This window comes from Pteropus alecto, unplaced genomic scaffold (genome assembly GCF_000325575.1).
Source record: "Pteropus alecto unplaced genomic scaffold, ASM32557v1 scaffold68, whole genome shotgun sequence".
Classification (NCBI taxonomy): domain Eukaryota; kingdom Metazoa; phylum Chordata; class Mammalia; order Chiroptera; family Pteropodidae; genus Pteropus; species Pteropus alecto.
In genome coordinates this window covers 675,298-698,384 of record NW_006441386.1, presented here as the reverse complement: position 1 = coordinate 698,384, position 23,087 = coordinate 675,298, and the positions used below count along the sequence as shown (strand labels likewise).

The following is a 23,087-nucleotide window of genomic DNA, read 5'->3' as shown; positions in this document are numbered from 1 at the left end:
CACAACATATATCCAAAAAGATATTTGCACACCAATGTTCACAGTAGCATTATTCACGGTGGCCAGGACATGGAAGCAACCGAAGTGTCCTATGATAGAAGACTGAATAAAGAAGCTGTGGTACATATATACAATATTACTCAGCTTTAAGAAGAGATGAAATACTGCCATTTGCAACAACATGGATGAACCTTGAAATAATCATACTAAGTGAAATAAGCCAGACAGAAAAGGCTGAAAAATCTCATGATATCACATATGTGCGAAATAAACCTAAAAGCAACAAATGAACAGGACAAATGAACAGAGACTCATGGACATGGACAATGGACAAGTGGTTACCAGAGGGAGGAGGGAGGGGGAAAATAAAAAAATAAAATGTTTAAAAAAATTATGTAGATATAGTATATAAAAAAAAAAAGCTGGCATTTAAAAAAAATTAAAAAATTAAAAAATAAAAAATAAAAAAAGAAGAGATGAAATACTGCCATTTGTGACAATATGGATGAACCTCGAGATAATCATGCTAAGTGAAATAATCGAGACAGAAAAAGTTGAAAATCACATGATGTCACTTATATGTAAGATATAAACCTGAAAGCAACAAAGGGACAGGACAAACAAACAGAGACTTATGGACATGGATTATAGACTAGTAATTACCAGAGGGTAGGGTGTGGGGGGTGGAGGGAAGTAGATGGGGTCACATATGTGGTGACAGAAAGAAATCTAATTATGGGAGGTGGACATACGGTGTAAATATATATATATGCCTTACTGTTAAAGTGTACAGATGAAACTTACTGGATATCGTTAACCAATGTAACCATAAATAAATAAATGTTAAATGGGGGGAAAATAAAATTTAAATAAATAAATAAATAAAATAAAACACGCCTGCAAATTCTTTGACACTCTTCCCTCGAGTGGGGAGCTAATCTCCCATTCCTTGAAGATGACCACCCTTAGTGATTTACTTCTAATGAACAGAAGGCGGGGGAAGTGACACTTCATGACTACTGAGGCTGGGGTAGAAAAGGCAATACAGCTCCCATCTAGTGTAATCTTTCTCTCTGTGTGTATGTCTCTTTTCTCTTTCTCCATTTTGACATAGGTCTTTGAAGCCCTGAGGTACCCTGTAAGAAGTCTAGCTACCTTCAAACCATCATGCTAGAAGAACCACAAATAGCAGCCACACAGTTATACGGACTGTTGCAGCCTCCGCCAGTTGAGTCTTCCCAGCATAGGCATCAGACATGTGAATGAGGAAGCCTTTGAAATGACCCCAGCCCTAGCCAGTGCCTGACAGCAACTGCATGAGAAACCCTAAGCCAGAACTTCCTAGCTGAACACATTCAACCTCCAGAATGATCAAAGATAACAATAATTACGGCAGCTGTTTTACAATTTTGGATGTTTTTTTCTGCAGCAATAAATAACTGATTATACACATAAAACACTTTGCACATAAAAGCACTGTATAAATAGTAGTCCTAAGTACTATTTCAAACTAGCATCATCCTGGTCCACTAAGGCTTCATTTTTTAATAATAGTAACTACCATTTATTGACTACTTAATACAAATCAGATATAGGACATACACAATTTCTTCCTCCCTCAATGCCCAATGCATGGGTATCATTATCTTTTTTTTTTTTAACTGAATTTCCGAAGGATTAAGTCCCTTACCTGCAATCACACCAAAAGAATAAGTCTAAGGTTCAACCCCTGGAACCTCTGACTCTCAGAGTGTGTCATGAAGCATACTCCAGTATACTAAGTGCTGCTTGAACCCTACTAAAGTGCTGCCAGTGGTAAGGCCTCTGCCCAGCCTGGGTCACTAACAAGTGTCTTTATTCATAATTAATAGAATTGGGTCTCTTGCCAGCCCATGCAGCATTCCTTCAAGCTGGCTTCTGCACTCTCAGCTCTATGTACAGTCGATCTTAATTCAGCATATGAGAATACAACAACCCCCAGGCCTCAAGACTCCTTGTCCAACTTTTGTTTTTTAACACATGGACTCGAAAAAAGACAATTGATTGTCATGTGACATTTGGTAATGATCTTATTAGCCACTTGTTCTTAGCTTGCTCCCTGATGATGTAAGTCCCAGTCTGAATCCAAAATCCTGAGAACCGGGAGTGCTAAGAGAAGACAGCTTTCTCAGCTCAAGCAAAGCAAGAGCAAATTCAGCCTTCCTCCAACTTTTTGTCCTATTTAGGCACTCAACAGATTGAATGATACCCATCCACATTGGGGAGGGCTGCTTTACTCATTCAATTCACCAATTCAAATGCTAATTTCTTCTGGAAATACCCTCACAGATACACCCAGAAATAATGTTTTACCAGCTATCTGGGCATCCCTTAGCCCAGACCAGCTGGCACACAAAATTAATTATTATAATGGAATAATATGTAGCCTTCAAAAGAAAGGAACTCCTGGCACATCATACAATATGAATGAACCTCGAGGACATTATGCTAAGTGAAATAAGCCAGTCACCAATTGAAAAATAATATATTATTTCACTTTTATGAGATATATAAAATAGTAAGATTCATGTATATAGAAAGTAGACTGGTGATTACTTGTGGCTGGGGGCAGTGGGCAAAGGGGAGTTATTGTTTAATGGATATTGTTTAGGGTCTTTGCATTGTGCTCAAGTTAAAATTAGGTCATACTGAATAAGGGTGGGTCCTAAATCCAATGACTGATATCTTTATATGAGAAATCAGAAAGACAATCCACAGACTGGGTGAAAATGTTTGCAAAGCATATATCTGAATGAAAGACACATTCAGAATATATAAGGAACTCTGAAAACACAAGAATAAGCAAACAACCCAATTTTAAAAGGGCAAACAATTGGAACAGACACCTCATCAAAGAAGATACATGGATGGCAAATAACCACATGAAAAGATGCTCAGCATTAGTCATTAGAGGAATGCAAATTAAAACAATAATGAGATACAATTATGTACCTATAAGAGTGAATAAGTTAAAAAGACTGACCATTCTAAATGTTGACAAGAATGTACAGAACTGGAACTCTTCTATACTTCTGGTGGGAAAAGTAAAATTGTACCACTTTGGAATACTCTTCAGTAATTTCCTAAAAAGACAAACATGCACTTCCCATATGATCCGGCCATTCTACTCCTAGTATTCACCTCAGGGAAATGAAAGCATATGTCCATAGAAAGACTTGTAGATACATGTTTTATTTGTAATAACCAAAAATGGGAAGCAACTCAAATATCCATCGATAGGCAGTGGGATAAAAAAATGTGGGACATCCACACAATGGAATACTACCTGTTGATAAAAAGGAATAAACTATTGAAACATGTAATAAAAAGGATAAATCTCAAAATAATTATGCTGAGTGAGAAAAGCCAGATGAATGTATATGTATGTATAAATATATATACTCTAACTATAACTATATCTATATAGATAGAAATAAATGCAACACAAACTAATCTATGGTTATAAGAAGCATTTCAGTGCTTCCTTGGGGATGGATGGAGAGAAGCAGGAGGAAGGAATTATGAAGAAGCACGAGGATTCTTTTGGGTATGATAGATACATTCGCTATCTTGATTATGCTGTGGTTTCATGGGTGTATGTATATGTCAAAATATATCAAATTGTACACTTTAAATAATTGTATATTATTGTATTTCAATTATACCTCAACAATGCTGATACATACATCACACACACACACACACACACACACACACACACACACACACACATCCAGGTTCATTAGGGTTTTAACAGTGGGACTATGAACATTTTTAAACACTTGGAAAGATTCAGGCATACCCACTTCGACAGCTATTGATATTTTACAAATCTATCTTACCCACTTCACTCCTTTTCGTTGTCTTTGTGGCATTTTAAAATAAACCCCAGTTGAAGGGAATAACACAGAGACATCCCTTTACTCTCTACTCAGTTTCCTCCAGTGGTAACATTTTGGAAAGCTATAGTATGATATCACAAACAGGATACTGACATTGATACAATTGATTGATCTTATTCAGATTTCCCCATTTTACTTGTTCTCTTTTTATGTGTGTCTACATACATATTAAGTTCTATGTAATTTAATCACCTGTGTAGGTTTATGTGTCTATCATCATGGTCAAAATATTGAACAGTTCCAACATCACATAATGTCCTTTTATAAATGCCTCCGCTACTACTGCTCTGTCCTCCAGTTTTAAAATTTTGTCATTTAAAAAATGCTGTATTAGTAGAATCAATACTGATTGATTCTTTAGGGTTTCGCTATTTTTCCCCACTAAGCACAAAATTTTGTAGCTATTCAGCCAAGTTGTTGTACGTATCAGTACTTCATTTCTTTTTATCACTGAGTTATGTTCCATGGTATATATTCATACTGTAAAACATTTTTATGGGTCACTTTTAAAAACAAAAATTATCATTATCTGCTGCTTGCAAAGGGCACCAAAAATTTATTTTGCTGTTTTGGGTGGCATTTTTATAGAATTTATTGAATATCAATTAAGTCAAGTTGGAGAATGATCTTACTTAGATCTTCCATATCTTTCCTGACTTTTTCTGTACTGGTTCTGTCATTACAGAAATAGGATGTTAAAATCGACAATTGTAATTTTGGATTATTTATTTACCCTTTAGTTCTGTTAAATCTTTGCTTCATATATTTTGAAACTGTGTCATTAGGAGCATACTCATTTAGGATTGTCAGCACTTAATGATTACTTGACCCTTTTATCATTATATAATAATCCTCTTTATCTCTGGTAATATTTCTTGCCTTAAAGTTTACATTGTCTGATATGAGTTTGTCCATTACAGATTTTTTATGATTAGTGTTTACATATTATATCTTTTTACCCCTTTACTTTTAACTCGTCTTTGTATATTAAGTAATTTTTTTTAGACAGCATTGAGTTGGACTCTACTTTTTTAATGCATTCTGACAATCTCTGCCTTAATTGGAGTGTTTAATCCATTTACATTTAGTGTAATTACTGATATACAGTTGACCCTTTTAGCAACACTGGTTTGAACTGTGTGGCTCTACTTATATGCAGATGTTTTCAATAAATACATATAGTTCTGTAAATGTATTTTTTCTTTTTAATGATTTTCTTAATAACATTACCTTTTCTCTAGCTTACTTTATCGTAAGACTACAATATACAACATACAAAATATGTGTTAATTGACTGTTTATGCTATCAGTAAGGCTTCCGGTCAACAGTAAGCTATTAGTAGTTAAGTTTTTGGGGAGTCAAAAATCGTACATGGATTTTGAACTGTGTGGAGGTCGACTCCTCTGACCCCTGTATTGTTCAAGGGTCAACTGTAGTCGTTTGTCTATCATCTTGTTATTTTTTTCTATCAGTACTCGTGTCCTTTATTCCTGACTTCTTTTGGATTGAGAATATTTTTAAATTTATTTCATGTTCTCCATTAGGTTTTTAGATGTACTTTTTTTGGTGGTTGCTCTAAACATTACAATATGAATCCTTCCCTTATCCCAGTTTTCCCTGAATTAATATTATACCTCTCCATATATAGTCTAAGAACTTTATAGCAGTATAATTCCATTAGTAGCCTCCTCCACTTGTTATAAAACTAAACAATACATTGTTGTCAGTTTTAGTTTATCTTTCCCCCCCCCCCCCCCCCGCCCCAGCAGAAAAGAAAAGCTTTATTAGAAGGGAAAGTACACTTCCAGAAGTGGAAGCGGGCCTGAGCAAGAGAAGCGTGGCTCAAAAGGCCAGTTTTAGTTTAAAAAGTTATTTGTCTTTAAAGAAATTAAGAAGAGAGAAAAAATTCTAAACATTCCTTCCCCATGGACCCAAGCTTCCACCTGATGCCATTTCCCTTCAGTTTGAAGAACTTCCTTAGCATTTCTTATAGTCTGGGTCTCCTAATAATGAATTTGGGCACCTGTCATTTAATAAGGCTTGAGAATTTGATCCAATCCCAGCTATCATTTCTGTTGCATTATAAGATTCAGACAACCCTAGCAGTTGCTTGGCAATAGACTCACGCCATCCCCAAAACCCAACAGCCCCATCCTTGCAGTGTAAACAGGAACTGGGTCTGATGGTGATCAAAGAGGTCCCTGAGAATGCGGCGTCTGCAACTGCTGGCCCAAAGCTCAGTCTTCCTTCCAGTCATGCTCCCACAAAACGTAGGATCTACCTAAACCTCCACTTGCAGCAGGAACAGCTAAACTGTTGTATGAGCTGAGTATTACCTCTTGAAGGCCTGAGATAGTCACCCTTCGAAGCCGTTTTTCTGACCTCTCTATGGACTACTGATAGCAGAGGGTGGCCTCCTGGTGGTTGCGATGACCCATTCCTCCTGCCCATCTTCCCTGCACTGGTGACAGACTGGCCACTGGCACGCATACGTCTCCAAGCCTCTCTTAGCCTCCCGGAAGTTTTGCTCAAGGGTTTCAGCTTTTGCAGAGCGACCTTGGCTACTCAGCTACCATGAGTCATTAATGCTAAAGATGTTTCCTCAGTATCAAGGTTTATGTCCACTTTAGTGTCTATTTTCAGGGCCTTAGCTGCAGACTCCTTTGATTTGTCTGGATATTTTTCTTCACAAGCCTTTACACTGCCTCCTTGTCTTCCTCCTGTTCCCAAGTCCCCTTTCCCAACCTTGCAGTGGCCTCCGCACAGGCCAAGCTTGCTATTTGCAACAAGCAAACCTGGGGTGACAGTCTCTCTTCTGTCATATGGTACAGTTTGGGCAGCCAAACTGTACCCTTCTAACTGTATGCCCATGGGCACATCCTATAATCCCTACCCCTTGCAGCTTAAGTTTCTTCATCTGTAAACAGGATTGTTGTGAAGATGAAATGAGATTAGTCATGTGAAGTCTTTAGTGCAGAGCCTGGAACCTGATGAGTTACCCACGTTAGTTATTGTAGTTACAGCCCTGCCCTCAAATATCTTCCCTAACTCCTTTTCAAGTCTCAATTCTTTTGCCAAAGTGTTTGGCTCCAGTATGTTGCTGGATATTCAGGAATGTGACTTCCTTTTGCAGACTGCCAGTGGCTTTCACACTTGGCTTCCCAGGAACGGATGTCAGGCGCTTCAGACACTAACAGGTAGATCCTAGGGACCTGCCATGTGCTCTCTCAGTTTTCAGGACCAGATGGCTCATAGTTGATCTCATGGGTTTTCCTGTCCACCTAGTGGTCTGCTGGGAGGCACAGAGGTAAAATGGATGAAGTCTTGCTTCCAACGAACTCACATTTCAGTGGGGGAGAAGACTCAGAAGCCACAGCTATAGAGTTCCCAATTCAGGGAAAGACTGCTAGATGCTCCTATGGTCAGGATCCCTCAGGAGCACCTGGATCCAGGATCCACCAGGATCAGCTGAGGATCTTCCTGATTCTGATGATGCTTGGCTAGAATACTGATGGAGAAGTGGGAGATAGCAAGACAGACAGTGAGGGAAGGACATTGCAGGCATAGGGAAGACTCTTTGAGAAGTCTTGATCCATTCTAGGAACTCCACTCCTGAGTGAGGTCTAAAACCTTCAACCCACAAAGCATCCCAGTCATTGGTCTCTCTGACCCACAGGTCCCACACCAAATTCTCTCCCTTGACATTCAAAGCCCTTCACAATCTTGCCCCACCTCTTCTCCCCACTCCCATCTTCAAGCCCTGACCCTTTGTTATAGCCACTCAGATGGTTTCCTGTTTGCCAAGCAGACCATTTACATTCTGGCCTCCAGGCCTTTGCCCAGGCTGCTCCCCCTGCTGAGAATGTTGTCATATTCACTGAGCTAACTCCTTCTTATTTTCCAAGATCCAACTCAGGGAACATCACTAAAAGCCCTTCCAGGGCAGGAGTTACAGGCTGTACCCGCGGTGCCTAGAACCCAGACTGTTATTTTTGTTGAATAATTAGTTAATCATGTCAAGGAAATCTTCCCTGAGTAACCAAGACAGACACCCGCTCTGCTCTGCACTACCCTCTGTGACTCCTTGGCCCCTCCTCCCCCCGCGCACACCTTGTCGGTGCTTTGTTAAAGCTTCTTGAGGCAGGCGTCATTTCTTATGCCGATTTCTTTTTCTTCAGTATCTAACTGTACCTAGCACATAACTCTGTACGATCGGCATGCCATTTCACATTATGTATCTTGTGGGCTCCGCCAGGCCCGGCCCGGCCCGGCCCGGCGTCTTCGCCTCTACCCCTAGCCAGTATCTCCAGTGCCCTAGAATATTTCCTACACACGCTCTGGGGTTGCTTTGCCCAAAACGGGACTCGTGACGACCCCGCCCACAGCCGGGATTGAAGGGCGGAAGCAAAGCCCACCTCGCCCGGCCTCCCGGGATTGGTGCCGCCGGGGCCAGGAGGCGGGGACGGGTCGCGGCTGCTGCTGACGCACTCGGGGCCAGAAAAGCCTGCGGACTGGCAGGCCAAAGGCAAACCGAGAGGCCAGGCGGAGGTGAGGACGCGGTGGCCGAATGTGGGGGACGGGCGGGAGCGGAGGACACCAAGGACCGAGGCGCTGCCCACGTCCGCCTCGCCACCTGCTGCACTCGGCCAAGCGCGATGCTGGAGCCCGAAGCTGGCCCCGCCCCAGGGACTGCGCCTGGGGGCCGAGGAGGTCGTCAGCCAGGTCTTGTCTTCCAGACCGGGAGGCTCGAAGCTCCTGGACCACGAGGAACCACCCAACATGGCATCGGAGGTAAGTGGGACCTCAGGGACCCCGGTCCTCCGAGCCTTCAAAGAAGGGGAAGGGGCACCCTGGGAGTCAGCCAGGGTCGGGACTCGTGGGGATCCCCTGCTGCCAGACCTGCCTCCGGCAGCCCTCCTGATAATTACCCTTCCAGTCTCCAGGCGGTGGGCACTCCCTGGCGCACCTGCCGGAACCCGGGAGAGGCCTTTGTCCCTCTCCCACCACTCCTCAGGCGGTCAGTGTGGCAAACCCACCAAAGCACACTGCTGGGAAGGTGGTCCTGACCAGACTTCCTGCTGCAGCAATTGTCCCCGTGTAGCAGAGTCCACATGACTCTGGCAGGTAGAAAGAGCCAGGAGGTAGAGGGCTGTGCCCTGCAGCCCCAGTGGCCTCAGTGCCCAGAAGCTTCCTGTCTCACTGGTCTCTCTTCATTGGCGGGGTGGGGGGGAGGGGACGACACCCCTCGGTTCTCTTCCTGACCACTGAGTGGCAGGAGTCTGAGGCACAAGTTCCTTTCCTTGGGCCTCAGTTGATTTTTCTGGCAAATGGGGGTAATAATAGCTGTCTGCCTCCCTCTGTCAGGTACTGGATCATGAGGTCACGGCTTTGAATCCTTTGGGTAAAAGGGGCTGTTTGCTTGATCTCAGTGGGCCTGAGAAGCAGGAGGTCTTGACTCCAGTGTTTAGGGCCCTCATTAGCTGGCAATTCACTTCCTCCTGGGCCTCAGTCTGTTCATCTGAGTAACTGGGATAAGAATGCCTGTGCTGCTAGCTTCTGGGTCATGGTGGTGGGCTGGGAGCAGGGCCTGGACTTTGGAGCCAAGCAGACTTGGTTTCTGAAGCAGTCACTCGATCTCCCTGAACCTCTCATTTGTAAAATAGGGGTGACAGTGCCCACCTTATAGGAGGGTGGAACCCCACATATAGAATGCCGAACACAGGGCCAAGCAATATGTTCAACAAATGGTGGCTAATGATACTAACAGTAACAACATAGGAATTTCCCTTGTGCATGCTCAAATTGGCTGTTCATTCATCGCAGCCCAACCCAGTGCCCCTGGTCTCGGCCCCAAAGGAATTGTTCTGGCCCAGTTGTGCCCTGGTTTGGACCAGTGCCCTCTCCCACCACATTGGACCTCCCTTTCTCCTCAGTGCCCAGGTGGTGGCATCTCACTCTGACGTCTTCCTGGGGCCCTTTGAAGCCTGCCAGTGGGGTGGAAGCTTGGCCCCAAGACAGAATGGGCTGCTTTTAGGAGACCAGGGCACCAGGTGACCTCTGTGTGCCCCAGGCCGTCTGTGGGCTGGCACTAATTAGCTTGGCTGCAGCTTCTCTTGTTAAGTAGTTGTTATTACTAATGACCCAGGCAGGGGGTCTAGGGGCCTGCCAGAGGCAGTGCCAGACCTCTGGTTGAGGGGCAGGCTGCTCTCCATCTTTGCTGGCTGGCCCTGGCCCCCTGACCCCAGTAGTCAGAACTGGGGCCCCAAGTAGTGCTTTGCTGGAGATCTAGGCTTGCTGGGGCAGCAGAGAAGTAAAGGGCAGTCCCAGATTGAAAGGAGCGGGGGCTGTTTCTGCAGGGCAGAGTCCTCTGTTGGCCAAGGCAACTGAGGGGTCAGCTCAGAGCTTGGGGCCAGAGCATGGTAGAGGCCCCATGGTGCACATAGAAGCCAAGCTAAGGCACACCCTGGCCTCGGCAGTCTTCGGCCTTTTCCTTAGTAATACCTAGAATTTACTGAGTCCTTATTGAGTGCCAGGCACTGTGCTATGTGTGCACTTGGCAAATATTATCAAAATTCATCAACCCCGAGGCTTAGAGAGATTATATAACATGCCCATGGTCAGGTGACTAACAGAGGCCCGGGACATTACAGGGGAACAGAAGAGGACGTATCCCCAGTGGCCACTTAAACCCCACTCCACAGAAAAGATGCCAGTGAAGTATTATGCACACCTCCATCCCGGCACGCTCTCCTCTGATCCTTGGCACTCTGGGCCCTCGGACTGATTTTCAAGTGTTCTTCACCACCCCGCATCTGTCCTATGCCCTGGCCTGTGCCCTCTTTCAAAGCAGACATGTCTCTATCCCATTCCTCTGCCCTCGGCTCCTGGGGGGCAGAGGGTCAGCTAGTGACCTCCTGTAAGGCCAGTGATAATGGGTGTGTCAGGGGCGCTTTTCAAAAATGTGGTGGGTGTTGAGACCTAGGCCCTGCCCCAAGTATGGGACATGCAGATAACTCGAGCCTGATTGGGCCCCTCAGGTGCCTCCTTGCCTGCCTCTACAGCAAAAGTCCAGGTCAGGAGAGCTGGCAGAGATGTCCTGACAGGATGTGGGGTTCAGACCGTGGGCTGTGACTTCAGACTGCTGGGCTGCAGACCTGGCTCTATCCCCCCACCCCCGACCCCCAGTGAGGACAAACCGCATAACTGCTCTGTGCCTCGGTTTCCCCTTCTCTGTAGCGGAATGGTATCGGTACCCACTTCAGAGGGTTGCTGTCAGTGCATGGCGAGCAATTAGAATGGTGCCTGGCAAACAGTGAGAATTCAGCGTGTGTTGCGCCAGTATTACTACTGTTATCATTGGTGCATCGGAGCTGGATTCAAACTCTGGATTCCAGAGTGACTTCTCACGTTGGTCAGTGGCAGGAAAGGCCCCAGAAGTTTTGCCGTGGTCTCGGGAGTGTCTTGTACCCTGCCACCATTTCCCTGGAGCAGTCTCATGTGGTGAGAAAGAGCCCTAACTTCAGTGCACAGCCACATTCCCACAGTAACTCCCTGAGTGACTTTGGACAAGTTCCTGACTCTCTCTGAGCCTTAGTTTCCTTATCTGTCCAGTGAGAATAATCCTGCCTGCTGGCTCCCACCGCCATCTCACTTGATAACTCTCCTGAGGGCCCTTTGTAAGAGGCACTGTTCTCGATGGGGAAAAGGGTATTAATAGCTCCTGCTCTCCTGGCCAGAGTGGGAAGCTGTGGGGTGGCCGGTTTGTGGGTGCAGTGGACCCCATCATGGAGAAGTTCAACTCGTCTATCACCTACGACCGACACCTGTGGGAAGTGGATGTGCAGGGCAGCAAGGCCTATAGCCGAGGCCTGGAGAAAGCAGGGCTCCTCACCAAGGTTGAGATGGACCAGATACTCCATGGCCTGGACAAGGTACTCCCCACGCCCCAAGGCCCACCCAAGAGCCCCTCCCTATGGCCCTGGCTCCCACCAAATCTCCGAGTGCAGATTACGGTATCATCCCAAGCTCCTCAGTTTTTATGATTATACACCTAGAGAGATGCCCTTTACCCATGTGCTGTGCTCACTGTCTCTTGTCACCCTTTGATACCCCATGGCCTCATGGCTCATGGGCAAAGGTGCATTGGGCCTGAGATGCTCCCTGGGGGGTGGGAGCACACAGATCCTTCCTGTGGAGCGCTCCCAGGACTCAGCTCCAATACAGGAACAGTCAGTGGTCAGGGTGAGAGTGGGAACAGGGCTGGGCCCTCTTGGCCGATGATGCCCGCCTGCCTGACCCCCGAGTCGCTGCCATTTGCTATAGGTAGCTGAGGAGTGGGCCCAGGGCACCTTCAAACTGAACCCCAATGATGAGGACATCCATACGGCCAATGAGCGGCGTCTGAAGGTACAACCGTCTCCCACCTCTCTGGCCTCCTCTCTCTGCCTTTCCCTGGGCCACTTTGAGCATAAGCAACAATTATTCTGTTCCCTTTGTCATTGGATGAGGTACAGGTGGGAATTCAGAACAGGAGGCCTCAGCAGAGATGGCAGAGACTTGGGCGAGACCAAGACCAAGGCCCCGGGATATGGCGGGGGGGGTGGGATATAGGGTGCGGAGGAAGCACATTTACCTGGGCAGGCCCCACTGGGCCATGAGTGAGCAGCAGACCCTGACCCATGCCTCCCTCCACCTCTAGGAGCTCATTGGTGAAACAGCAGGGAAACTGCACACAGGACGAAGTCGGAATGACCAGGTGCCACCAGCCCCTCTGCCCCCCACCCTGTGCTTCCCAACCTTGGGGAGCTCAGACAACAGAGTTTGAGTTCTGTAGAGGTCCCAGCTCCCCAGAGAAGCCACACATCTGTCTCCCTGAGTGCCACCTCCTCCCCCCCACAGGTGGTCACAGATCTCAGGCTGTGGATGCGGCAGAACTGCTCGACACTCTCTGCTCTCCTCTGGGAGCTCATCAGAACCATGGTGGATCGGGCAGAGGCGTGAGTCTCCTGGGGACACCCAGGTGGCAGAGAGGGGCATGAGGGCAGCCAGAATCTCTTCTCTCCTGAGATAGTTTGAATAGCAGACCTAAGTGGCAGGGATGCAGAGAGTAAGGGAGCCAGGCCCTAGGGTCCAGGGGATCCCAGAACTCCTGGACTGAGTGAGGCAGAGCAGCCGGGAGCAGGGCATTTATTGCAGTGTTTCCTACCCCCATGCCAGCCTAGCACAGCAGGCAAGCTCACCTTTTGAAGATTCATAAACAAGAAAGTAAGGCACTGGGCAGGTGCCCTGAATCCTGAGGAAAGAGGCTGACAGTGCTGGGGCAGCCAGAGTCACTCTTCAGCCTGCCTGTGCCCCACGTCCTTCATCCTCACCCAGCATGGCTGGAAAAGAACAGAGCCGAAGGCTCCCTCCCCACAGCCTCATCTCAAGCTTTGGCTTCTGTGCCTTGACTGCTGAGATGTCTGTATTTGGTTTCAGAGACAGGGCTTATCCCTCCTCTTCCCCAATTCTCTGTTACCCCTGTTTCACAGGCCTCACCAGTTGGGGGGAAACAAGCAGTATCACCTTGTAGGGACTGGGAGAAATGAGGAGGCACTGCTGATGAATACAGTTTCTTTTTGAGGGTAGTGAAATGTTCTAAAATTGATGTGGTGGTGGTTGGACATTAAAGTGTATACTTTAAATGGGTGAATTGTATGTGAGTCATATCTCAATAAAGCTGTTTATTAAAAATACAAATTAGAACCACCACTCACAGCACCTCTGCCCTACCTACTTTGAAGTGCTCCCAGGTCTTCTGGGTTCCTTGGGAGCTTCTCCCATGCTCACAAACATGGCTGCCACCACCAGGTGGTACCCTGGCTGTACACCTCCTCCCCTGCCCTGGACTCTTCTGAGATTTGCTTCAAGTTGTAGAGACCCAAGCTGAAGGTGTAATCCAAGCCTTGCCCCCAGGAGGCCCTACAGCTCTGGCCCACTTCTGACCAGAGCTGTGGGGCCTTCTTACAACGTTTGTCTCCAGGAGATCACTCGGTCGCTCATGCAGGCAGATCCTTTGTAGGCTGCCGTGCTTTTCCCTGGAAGGGCCCAGGCCTGCAGAGTCTGGGTGTCACAGGCAGGCCTCGCCTGAGCCTCTTGAGCCCCTCAGGCCCCCGCTCCTGCTCTTCCTCTACAGGGAACGTGACATCCTCTTCCCAGGGTACACACACCTGCAGAGGGCTCAGCCCATCCGCTGGAGCCATTGGATCCTGAGGTGAGTTTGAACCGTGATGGAAGGGAGGGCCCCTAGGCTGCTCTGACCTTCCTTACCCCTGGCTCCCACAGCCATGCCGTGGCACTGACCAGAGACTCTGAGAGGCTGCTGGAGGTGCAGAAGCGGATCAACATCCTGCCCCTAGGGAGGTGAGTTAGGTCCCAGGACGCCAAGGGTGGAGGCAGAGAGGTGCTGCCACATAGTTAGCATGGCCCTTGGGAGTTGACAGAAGAGGAGCCAGGAAGGACAGAGAGGAACAGAAAGCCAGGGACCCTGCATGGACTCACATTTCTCTCTAAAATGTGAACAACTAAGCTAGCAAGTATGTCAGAGCAAGGGCAGGGCTCTCCAGAGCAGCTCCAGAGAGCCAGCCAGTTGCCCACAGCCTGCTATGTCCCCTACATGGGGACAAGTGTCAGACACCAAGCTGACGGGGCTGTAGCCCTGACAACCAGAGCTCAGCTCTGGGTGTGCATGCGTGCACGTGTCAGGGCGTGTTTGCCAGGAGCCCTGGTCACTCTGAATCCCCTGTCCCTGCAGTGGGGCCATTGCAGGCAATCCTCTGGGTGTGGATCGGGAGCTGCTCCAAGCAGGTGAGTCCCCGCTCTTTGGGATATCACCATCAGCTCCCACCGGGTCTTGCAAAGAGGGCAAGGGTCTGGGCGACACCTTCATTTCTTACCTATGGACACTGAAGTTAGAGAGACAAGGGAAGGCCTGTGGTGGGATTGCATGTCCCTGGGTAGACTCAGGGTTTCCGCCTCCCTCCTGGGTCCTGTACAAGAGACCCTCTCCCTCCCTCCACTCTGAAAGGGGTCCCTGGGGAGGTAGGTGGGCAACCTCATTCCTGGTCGCAGTGGCCCCTCCTTGCCCTCCAGCCCAGCCCTATTGCCTTCCACTTTTCCCCTTCGTCCAGAACTGAACTTCGGGGCCATCAGTATCAACAGCATGGATGCCACCAGTGAGCGAGACTTTGTGGGTGAGTCCTGGGGACCAACCCACCTATTCTCTGGATTGTTCCCCACCTTTGTTTGCCAGCCCTGGCTTCTCTCCAGTTTCCTCCCCCCCAGCCCCCAACCCTCATGGTCTGCCTGGAGATTCTCTAGGCTGGGTTAGGAGCAAGAGAGGCCTGGTGACCAGAGAGCCTGCTCTCCCTTTCCTCCCACAAGCTGAGTTCCTGTTCTGGGCTTCGCTGTGCATGACCCATCTCAGCAGGATGGCTGAGGATCTCATCCTCTACGGCACCAAGGAATTCAGCTTTGTGCAGCTCTCAGATGCCTACAGGTAAGGCGGCACTCTGCCTTGTCCCAGCTCTGCTCCCACCAGCATGACTTTCTTCCTCTTCACCCTAGTCATCAGACCAGCCAAGGGGCAGGAGAGCCCCTTGAGCCCCAGCATCTCTGTCTCCAGCACTGGAAGCAGCCTGATGCCCCAGAAGAAAAACCCAGACAGCCTGGAGCTGATCCGGAGCAAGGCGGGGCGAGTGTTTGGACGGGTGAGAAGGGCAGGCAGTGGGGCAGGGCCTCTGGCTGACCTGGAGGGTCCTGAGGGAACTTCCAGGATGGGCTCCGAGGTCCAGCCTCCTGATCCTCACTCCACCCTCAGTGTGCTGGGCTTCTGATGACGCTCAAGGGACTTCCAAGCACCTACAACAAGGACTTACAGGTGCAAACCTGGGGCAGGGGGCACCCAACTGCATATGCACCGCATGCTAGTTACAGGGCCCTGGCACTTACAGGCCCTTGACTACCCTGAGAGCTCTCTCTCCTCCCTCGGTGAGGGGTGTGCAAGGTGCTGAGTGTTCCCAGTGGAAGGGAGTGAGGGTGCCCCGGTGGGGGATGTGGCCGCTGGGCCCTCACATCCTGCCATGTGCCTACCAGGAGGATAAGGAAGCTGTGTTTGAAGTGTCAGATACCATGAGTGCCGTCCTCCAGGTGGCCACTGGCGTCATCTCTACGCTGCAGGCAAGATATGCCTCTTCTCCCCAAGGTCCCTAAACTCGGGCGGGCATGCCAGGAGGGTAATCTTGAGAGGTGGTCCAGAAGACCTGGGGCAGGGAGAGGGGTATGTGCTTGTTCCTTCCCTTAAGGAACAGTGAAAGGACAAAATTCAGGCTGCTGCAATAGAATGGCAGTGGGTTAGAGTCAAGGAGTCCCACCATCTGGCCTGACTAGATTTCCTTTGTAATCCTCTATTAGGGGAAGTTTCAGTATACAACAGCTGAGTGACTACATGACAAACCCTACATACCAACACCCGGCTTTGACAATAATCACTTCATGGCCGTTCTTGCTTCAGCAGCTATCTTTACATACTATCACCCTCTCCCCCACCCCCCACCCTTTTTGATAGAAATCCCCACCTTCATATCGTTACATCTCTAAATAGTTCAGGGTGTGTCTATAAAGCAGTGGTCCTCAAAGTGTGCTTCTGGGACCAGCGGCATCAGCATCACCTAAGAACTTGGTAGTAGTCGGTCCTAGGCCTCGCTCTAGACCTATCGTATCAGAGATTCCAGGGGTAGGGCACAGCGATTTGTATTTCTGGTAAATCCTCCAGGTGATTCTGATGCATGCTAAAGATAAGGACTCTGAAAAGTTAAAGGCAACCCCAGTAGCACACCTAAAAATTTTGAAAAGATAGCTAGAGCAGAGAGAGCAGAACAGAGTGGGAGAGAGTGGATCTTTCCGAGGCAGGGGACATCCTGACTGAGGGTATATGCCTGGGGCTGGCACCTTCAGGCCCCAGGGTCCCCGGGACTTATCATTCCCATGCCTGTGCCCCCAGATTCACCCTGAGAACATGGCGCGGGCTCTTAGTCCTGACATGCTGGCCACTGACCTCGCCTACTACCTGGTCCGCAAAGGGGTATGTGTGGGGCTCCTGGGGTGGATGGGTGACGGAACAGCGATGCCGCCCCCGCCACTCTTCACCAGGGGTGGTCAAGGAGGGCACGGGCACCCAGAGCAGACCAGGGAGCAGAGGCAGCCTGTGTCAGCGCTGCCTTCCACCTGGCGCCCGTAGATGCCATTCCGTCAAGCCCACGAGGCCTCTGGGAAAGCTGTGTTCTTGGCTGAGACTAAAGGGGTCACCCTCAACCAGCTGTCGCTGCAGGAGCTACAGACCATCAGGTGCAGCCCCTCTTCTTCTCCCTCTCCTGCCTCCCAGGGGACGAGGCTAGGTCGCCTGAGGCCGGAGTGGCTGGGCTGCCCTAGCCCATCTCCTTTTTTCCCCTAGCCACCTGTTCTCTGGTGATGTGAGCCGTGTGTGGGACTATGGGCACAGTGTGGAGCAGTATGCTGCCCTGGGTGGCACCGCCCGCTCCAGTGTCGACTGGCAGATTGGCCAGGTGCGAGCACTGCTGCGGGCACAACAGGCCTAGCCTCCTCCCCATCCCGCTCTCAAATAAAGTGGGCCCGAGAGGAGGCTGCTGCATTTCCTGCCTAGCCTGTCTTTCTCAGCAGTGGGCTTTTGGGGGGTCCGTTGAGGGGCAGTGGAGGTCATCAAGGAAGTGGAGAGACGGCAAGGATGGCAACTCCCCGGTGGGGAAGGGAGGAGAGAACATAGCCATCTCGTCAGAGCCTCTGCTCCGGTCAGGCCCCCGCTCCCGCCCCCCCTCATTCCACGGCTTCACAGTGACTTGCCTGGGTGTCATGGCAGGAGTGGCTTTCCTGGAGCCCTGGTGGGACCTGATGGGTTTGGTTAACCCAGTCAGTCCCTGTCCATCTTCCTTCCAGTGCCCTCTAGGCTCCTCTGCTCCCATTCTGCCCTTGCTTAACCCACCCTTCCTTGGACCGTCACGCACAACTACAGCATACCATTGCCCTCCTGAGGGGAATGAGATATTTGGTGTGTGATGTCCGGCCCTAGGCGAGCTTCATGCACAGGTTAAGAAGACACCTTCTCCACCCTAGAGAGTGATGTGCAGTTAATTCCCAGGCACTAACCATGGAGGATCACAGACACAGGAGGGGTTGTCACATTGAGTCAGCAAGGGGCCTGAGGCCAGGCCTGGCACACAGTAAGTGTTCACTAGCAGTGAGTCCCCAGAGCCAGTGGAGGTGCAGAGACCTCTTTTACGGGAACCTCACCAAAGTCCTGATAAGAAATGTCTGAAATTTACACTTTATTAACAACAAAGACAAACAAGCTAAACTCAAGAACGATAACCCCTCCCAAGTGATTCTGGGAGCAGTGAAAAGACTAAAGAAGCAAAACTTCAGCAGTGGGGACACAACACTAAAATCCATAAAGGGTTAGAGCTACAGGTCACAGGTAAAATCTAGAGCAGCAGTCCCCAACCTTTTTGACACCAGGGAGCTGTGCTCCTGTGGGAATCTATCGCCTGATGGTCCGAGCTGGAGCTGAGGTGGTGATGCTAGCCGTTAACCTACCTCCTGCTGTGCGGCCCAGTTCCTAAGAGGCCACGAACCGGTACCAGTCTGCGACCCAGGGGTTGGGGACCCCTGTTCTAGAGTAATGGTTCTCAAAATTTGGTTCCTGACACTTATTACCTGGAATAAGTGTCATAAATTGTTATAAATGGAAACTCGCAGGCTCCACTGAGACGTTCTAAATCAGGTTCTGGGTGGGGCCTAGGGAACCGGTTTAACAAATCCTTCAGGTGTTGCTGATGTGTGCTCTAGTTTGATAATCACTGGCTTCTAGAACTTGGTTAAACTTGCTGCAGATCAGCAACGTCAGCCTCCCCTGGGTCCCACGCTGCCCTGATTTGGAATCTGCATTTTAACAAACTTCCCTGGTGCTTCTTGTACACATTATCGTCAGAATTGCTGATCCAGAGAATGCCTAAGATCTAGTCTCAGAAATGAAGGAGGGACTTAATGTCCATTGAACAGCCGATAGGATTAAAACAGTAATTGTAATACATGTGACACAGGGAACGAAGCCTGATCTACCACCTGCATCAATGGGGCACACTCCTATCTAATTGGGAACTCTACTTTCAGACAATCCTATGAAAAGTTCCCCATTAACCTGAACTAGAATCAGCCTCCCAGTGCTTCCCACGAGTGGTCCTGGCCACATGTGGTCTGATCTGAACAAAAGGAATGAGCCTCTCATAGCTCAGGGAGAGCAGAGTTTATGTGGCTTTTCTCCAGACTCTGCCCATGTCTGTTTCTATTCTGCTACCAACTGGCCTAATCTTTGTCTCTTGTCTACTTTAAATTTTTTTACACCAAGGCTCAGTATAACCTTATATTGGTTTCCTATTGCTGCTAGAACAAATTACCACACACTTGGTGGCTTAATACAACATAATTCTTGAGGTCAAAAGTCTGAAATGGATTCGACTGAGACAAAACAAGTGTCCGCAGGAAATGCTTCTTCCAGCGGCTCTGGAGGAGAGTGTGTTTCCTTGCCTTTTCCAGTTTCTAGAGGTACCTGTACTCCTTGGCTTGTAGCCCCTTCTTCGATCTTCAAGGCCAGCAGTGTAACATCTTCAAATCTCTCTGACTCTGACCCTGGGCTTTCGTTGTCACATCTTCTGACTGATTTTTCTGCCTCTTGTAAGGACTCTTGTAGTTACTTTCGATGCACCTGGATACACTAAGATAATCTCTCGAGATCCTTAACTGAGTCGCATCTACAAAGTTCCATTTACTGTGTTAGATAACATTCACAAGTTTGGAAGTTTATGATATGGACATCTTTGGAGGGTTATTCAGTCTATTACATTCTGCTGTTTGGCTCTCAAAGATGAACATCCATCCCATATGCAAAATACGCTCACTCCATCCCAAGTTCCCCCAAAGTCTCAACCCATTACAGCATCAACTCATGTTCTAAATTTCATCAAAATCTCATCGGTTCAAACGTCCCATATTTCATCACCTAAATTAGGTACGATAGAGTGAGACTGGGTACAATTCATCCTGGGGCAAAATTCTCCAGGAGCCTATGAAACTCATGATTGTGGTAAGTTCACACATAATAAACTCAAGAAACAAATTACTCCCCAAATACAATGCTAGTTTAGGCATAGGATAATAGTTATAGACATTTCAATTTAAAAAGGAAGAAAATGGAAGGACAAAATGAGTCAGTGGTTCCAAGCAACTTTGGAATCCAATGTGGAAAACTCCATTAGATTTCATGGCCTAGGAATAATCCTCCGTGGCTCTTGGCTCTGCCCTCTGGGCCTGCACCACTACCCTCAGTTTCTTCTTCCTAAAGTATAGTACATGCTTACAGTTGAATGGCATATCGGTCTGTTTTCTGCCTGTAGAATTCTGAAAGAACTTTGAAAGCCTTCTTTATTTTTCTCCTCTCTATTCCTTTTAATCGAGGCTGGTAGTGATTTTGCTGGTATAACATTCTCAAGAACTTTGTGGGTTTCCTGTGTTTGTCACAGGAGTTCACTTCATTAGACAGTAGGTTCCTCCACAGATCTTTACTAGATAATTTCATCTCTATTTCTGGTTTCTGCTGAGATATCTCAGGGCATCCATGAGTCATGTGCCAACCCTTTTTAAAGAGCACACTCGACAGAATATTCTGACCTTTTGATCCTTTCCAGGCATTAGCAAAAGGTTGTCCAACCATACCCTAGGCTTTCTAAAGCATGCTTTCCTGACAGTGAATCTCCTAATTTTAGGATTTTTGCAAAGCTGAAAATTTCCCAAATCACCAAGTCCTGGTTTCTGTTTGCTTAACAGTTTTTATCCCAATTTCTCTCTCTTTCTCTCTATCTCTCTCTCTCTTTATTTTTTCTTGCATCTTTTACTCTTGGCTGCAAGGGATGCTGAAAAGCAAGCGCCTGGCAAAAAGGAATGAGGTTGTCTTATTAGCTCTTATTCTAAACTTTAATTATCCATTGTGTGTTGGGGCAGGACCCACTTCACTGAGCCTGTTGTCTTCTGAACAAAATCAGGGTCTATAACTAAGGAAGACAGGAAGGGAGCAATGGCTGTTAGTTTAGTAGCTTATGGTACCCAAAAAGATGAGTAATGCCCTATTGAAGCACTGAGATTGCACTACATGTGTGGCAGTCACAAAGGTGGTAGACTTCGAGTCATCAAAACTCCAGAGGTATATTCTACATGAGCACTGTGGAACTATGTCTCATAGTTTTTTGAAAAAGTGCAAACTAAAATTTTCCTTTGTGTAATTAATTCATGCAGTTAAAGTTGGCTTGGTTCTCTCACTTCTGCAAAATTTGTCCAGGATTTCATCTATTTTTCTCATTTGAAATCACTAATAAAAACAATTTTGAGAGAAAGGCTGTGGCCGAAGGCTGATGGCATGTAATATGAGACTCTCCTAGCTTACCTTTCATTGGTATTTGAAGGACATGTTTACTCACCCAACTAGGATTCTACCGAGTAATGCTGTCATCCGTTCTACATTTTTTTCAAAAACGAATCGTAAAAGACTTTTTCAAATATCTTGCTAAAATTCAAATAGTCTCTGTTAGAGTATTACCTTATCCAGGTCCAAAAGAGATCAAGGATGTTATCAAAAGTTTCCAAAAAGCGCCGAACTTAGTTTTATTAGTTTTATAGAATTTGTATTGAAGTGAAACTGTATTGGGTCCCAGTACCTACCAGTTTATTTTCTAAATGCACATTATCCATTCCTTTTACTCATTGTTTCATTCTTTAATAATAGCTTTACTGAGATATAATAAACATGCCACAAAGCAAATTCTTTTAAGGTGTTCAGTTTAATAGTTTTTAGTATGTTCAGAGTTGTACAATCATGACCACAATCAATTTTCGAATATTTCATCACCCAAGAAGGAAACCCGCAAGAAATTTTGTGCTCCAAAGGAAATGAAAAGACATCCGCAGAATGGGAGAAAAATGTTTGTAAGTCATACATCTGGTAAGGGTTTAGTATCCAGAATATAAAATAAACTTTTATAATGCCGCAATAAAAAGACAGCCCGATTAAAAATGGTCAAAGTATTCTCCAAATGTACAAGTGACCAATAAGTACATGAAAAGATGTTCAACATCTTTAGTTGTTGGGAAAATGCAAATCAAAACCGAAATTAGGTACTACTTCATGCTCCCTAGGTCTGAGTTAATTTTTGTATATGGTGTGAGGAAAGGATCCAGCTACATTCTTTTCCGTGTGGAAATCCCTTCGTTTTAGTACCATTTGTGGAAAAGACTCTTCATACCCAATTGAATTGTCTTTGCATGGTATATGAATTATACTTCAATAAACCTGATATAAAAATACTATTATTTTTAACAAATGAGTATATCTACATGTGCCATACACTGTTCTGAATGCTCATTAGTTTGCTTAGAATTTATGGGACTCACTTTCTTCCTTTTCTTGAAAGTTTACTGGTTCTTCCAGCCTACCCTGCCTCAGCAGCCGCCGCCACATTGCCTACAGTAATTCTGCAAACTCATCAACTTGCTCTAAATCCCAAACTCTTCCCAATTCCTGCAGCCATCTGAATGCTCAAGGTTGGGTCTATAAGCTCAGCCAAACATTCAGTTTTTCAGTTATTGCTCAGCTTTCCTTCCCCTCCCTATAACAGCTAAACCCAAACTTTCACACCTTCAAGCTACCAACCTGATCTCCCCCAAACCCCTGGAAACCACTAATCTCTCTGTTTCTATGGACGTATCTATTTGACATTTCATGTAAATGGATACATATAATATGTGGCTTTTTGTGCTTGGCTTCTTTTACTTAGCATAATGTTTTCAAGGTTCATTCATCTTGTAGCATGTATCAGAAGTTCGTTTCTTTTCAAAGGCTGAATAATACTTCGTTGAATGGATATACCAGCTGTTTAACCAGTAATCAGTTGATGGAAGTGAGTAGAGCTGCTAAGAACATTCATGTACTAGTTTAACAAAAACCTCTTAATAGCTAACTCCCCTTCATAAGAGGATCATACACCATG

The 23,087-nt window shown here is 47.1% G+C and overlaps 1 protein-coding gene across 7 annotated transcripts; it reads left to right on the top strand.

Annotated features, from left to right (window-relative positions):
* The first annotated feature begins 8,370 nt into the window (after positions 1–8,370).
* ASL (argininosuccinate lyase) lies at positions 8,371–22,404 on the top strand. 7 transcript variants are annotated; one of them, XM_015594646.2, is made up of 18 exons: positions 8,371–8,490; positions 8,679–8,733; positions 11,359–11,442; positions 11,679–11,873; positions 12,265–12,348; positions 12,641–12,697; positions 12,841–12,938; positions 14,117–14,194; positions 14,266–14,343; positions 14,735–14,787; positions 15,111–15,173; positions 15,364–15,478; positions 15,605–15,689; positions 15,800–15,859; positions 16,075–16,158; positions 16,982–17,062; positions 17,219–17,325; positions 17,432–22,404. In XM_015594646.2, exons 2-18 carry the CDS (start codon positions 8,722–8,724, stop codon positions 17,574–17,576), a joined length of 1,479 nt encoding a protein of 492 aa, XP_015450132.1. In that variant the 5' UTR covers positions 8,371–8,490; positions 8,679–8,721; the 3' UTR covers positions 17,577–22,404. The 7 variants fall into 7 exon arrangements, 6 of the variants coding, with proteins under 6 accessions (XP_015450132.1, XP_015450134.1, XP_024907300.1 ...); XM_025051532.1 differs by having other exon boundaries at positions 8,430–8,490; positions 10,593–11,442; XM_015594648.2 differs by lacking the exon at positions 11,359–11,442.
* The last annotated feature ends 683 nt before the right edge of the window (positions 22,405–23,087 follow it).

Bases quoted from the DNA above. Each gene is read 5' to 3' on its own strand.
- ASL (XM_015594646.2), top strand. The intron at 11,443-11,678 runs GTGAGAAAGAGC...TCTCCTGGCCAG, and splicing joins CCCTGGAGCAGTCTCATGTG to AGTGGGAAGCTGTGGGGTGG. The intron at 12,939-14,116 runs GTGAGTCTCCTG...CTTCCTCTACAG, and splicing joins ATGGTGGATCGGGCAGAGGC to GGAACGTGACATCCTCTTCC.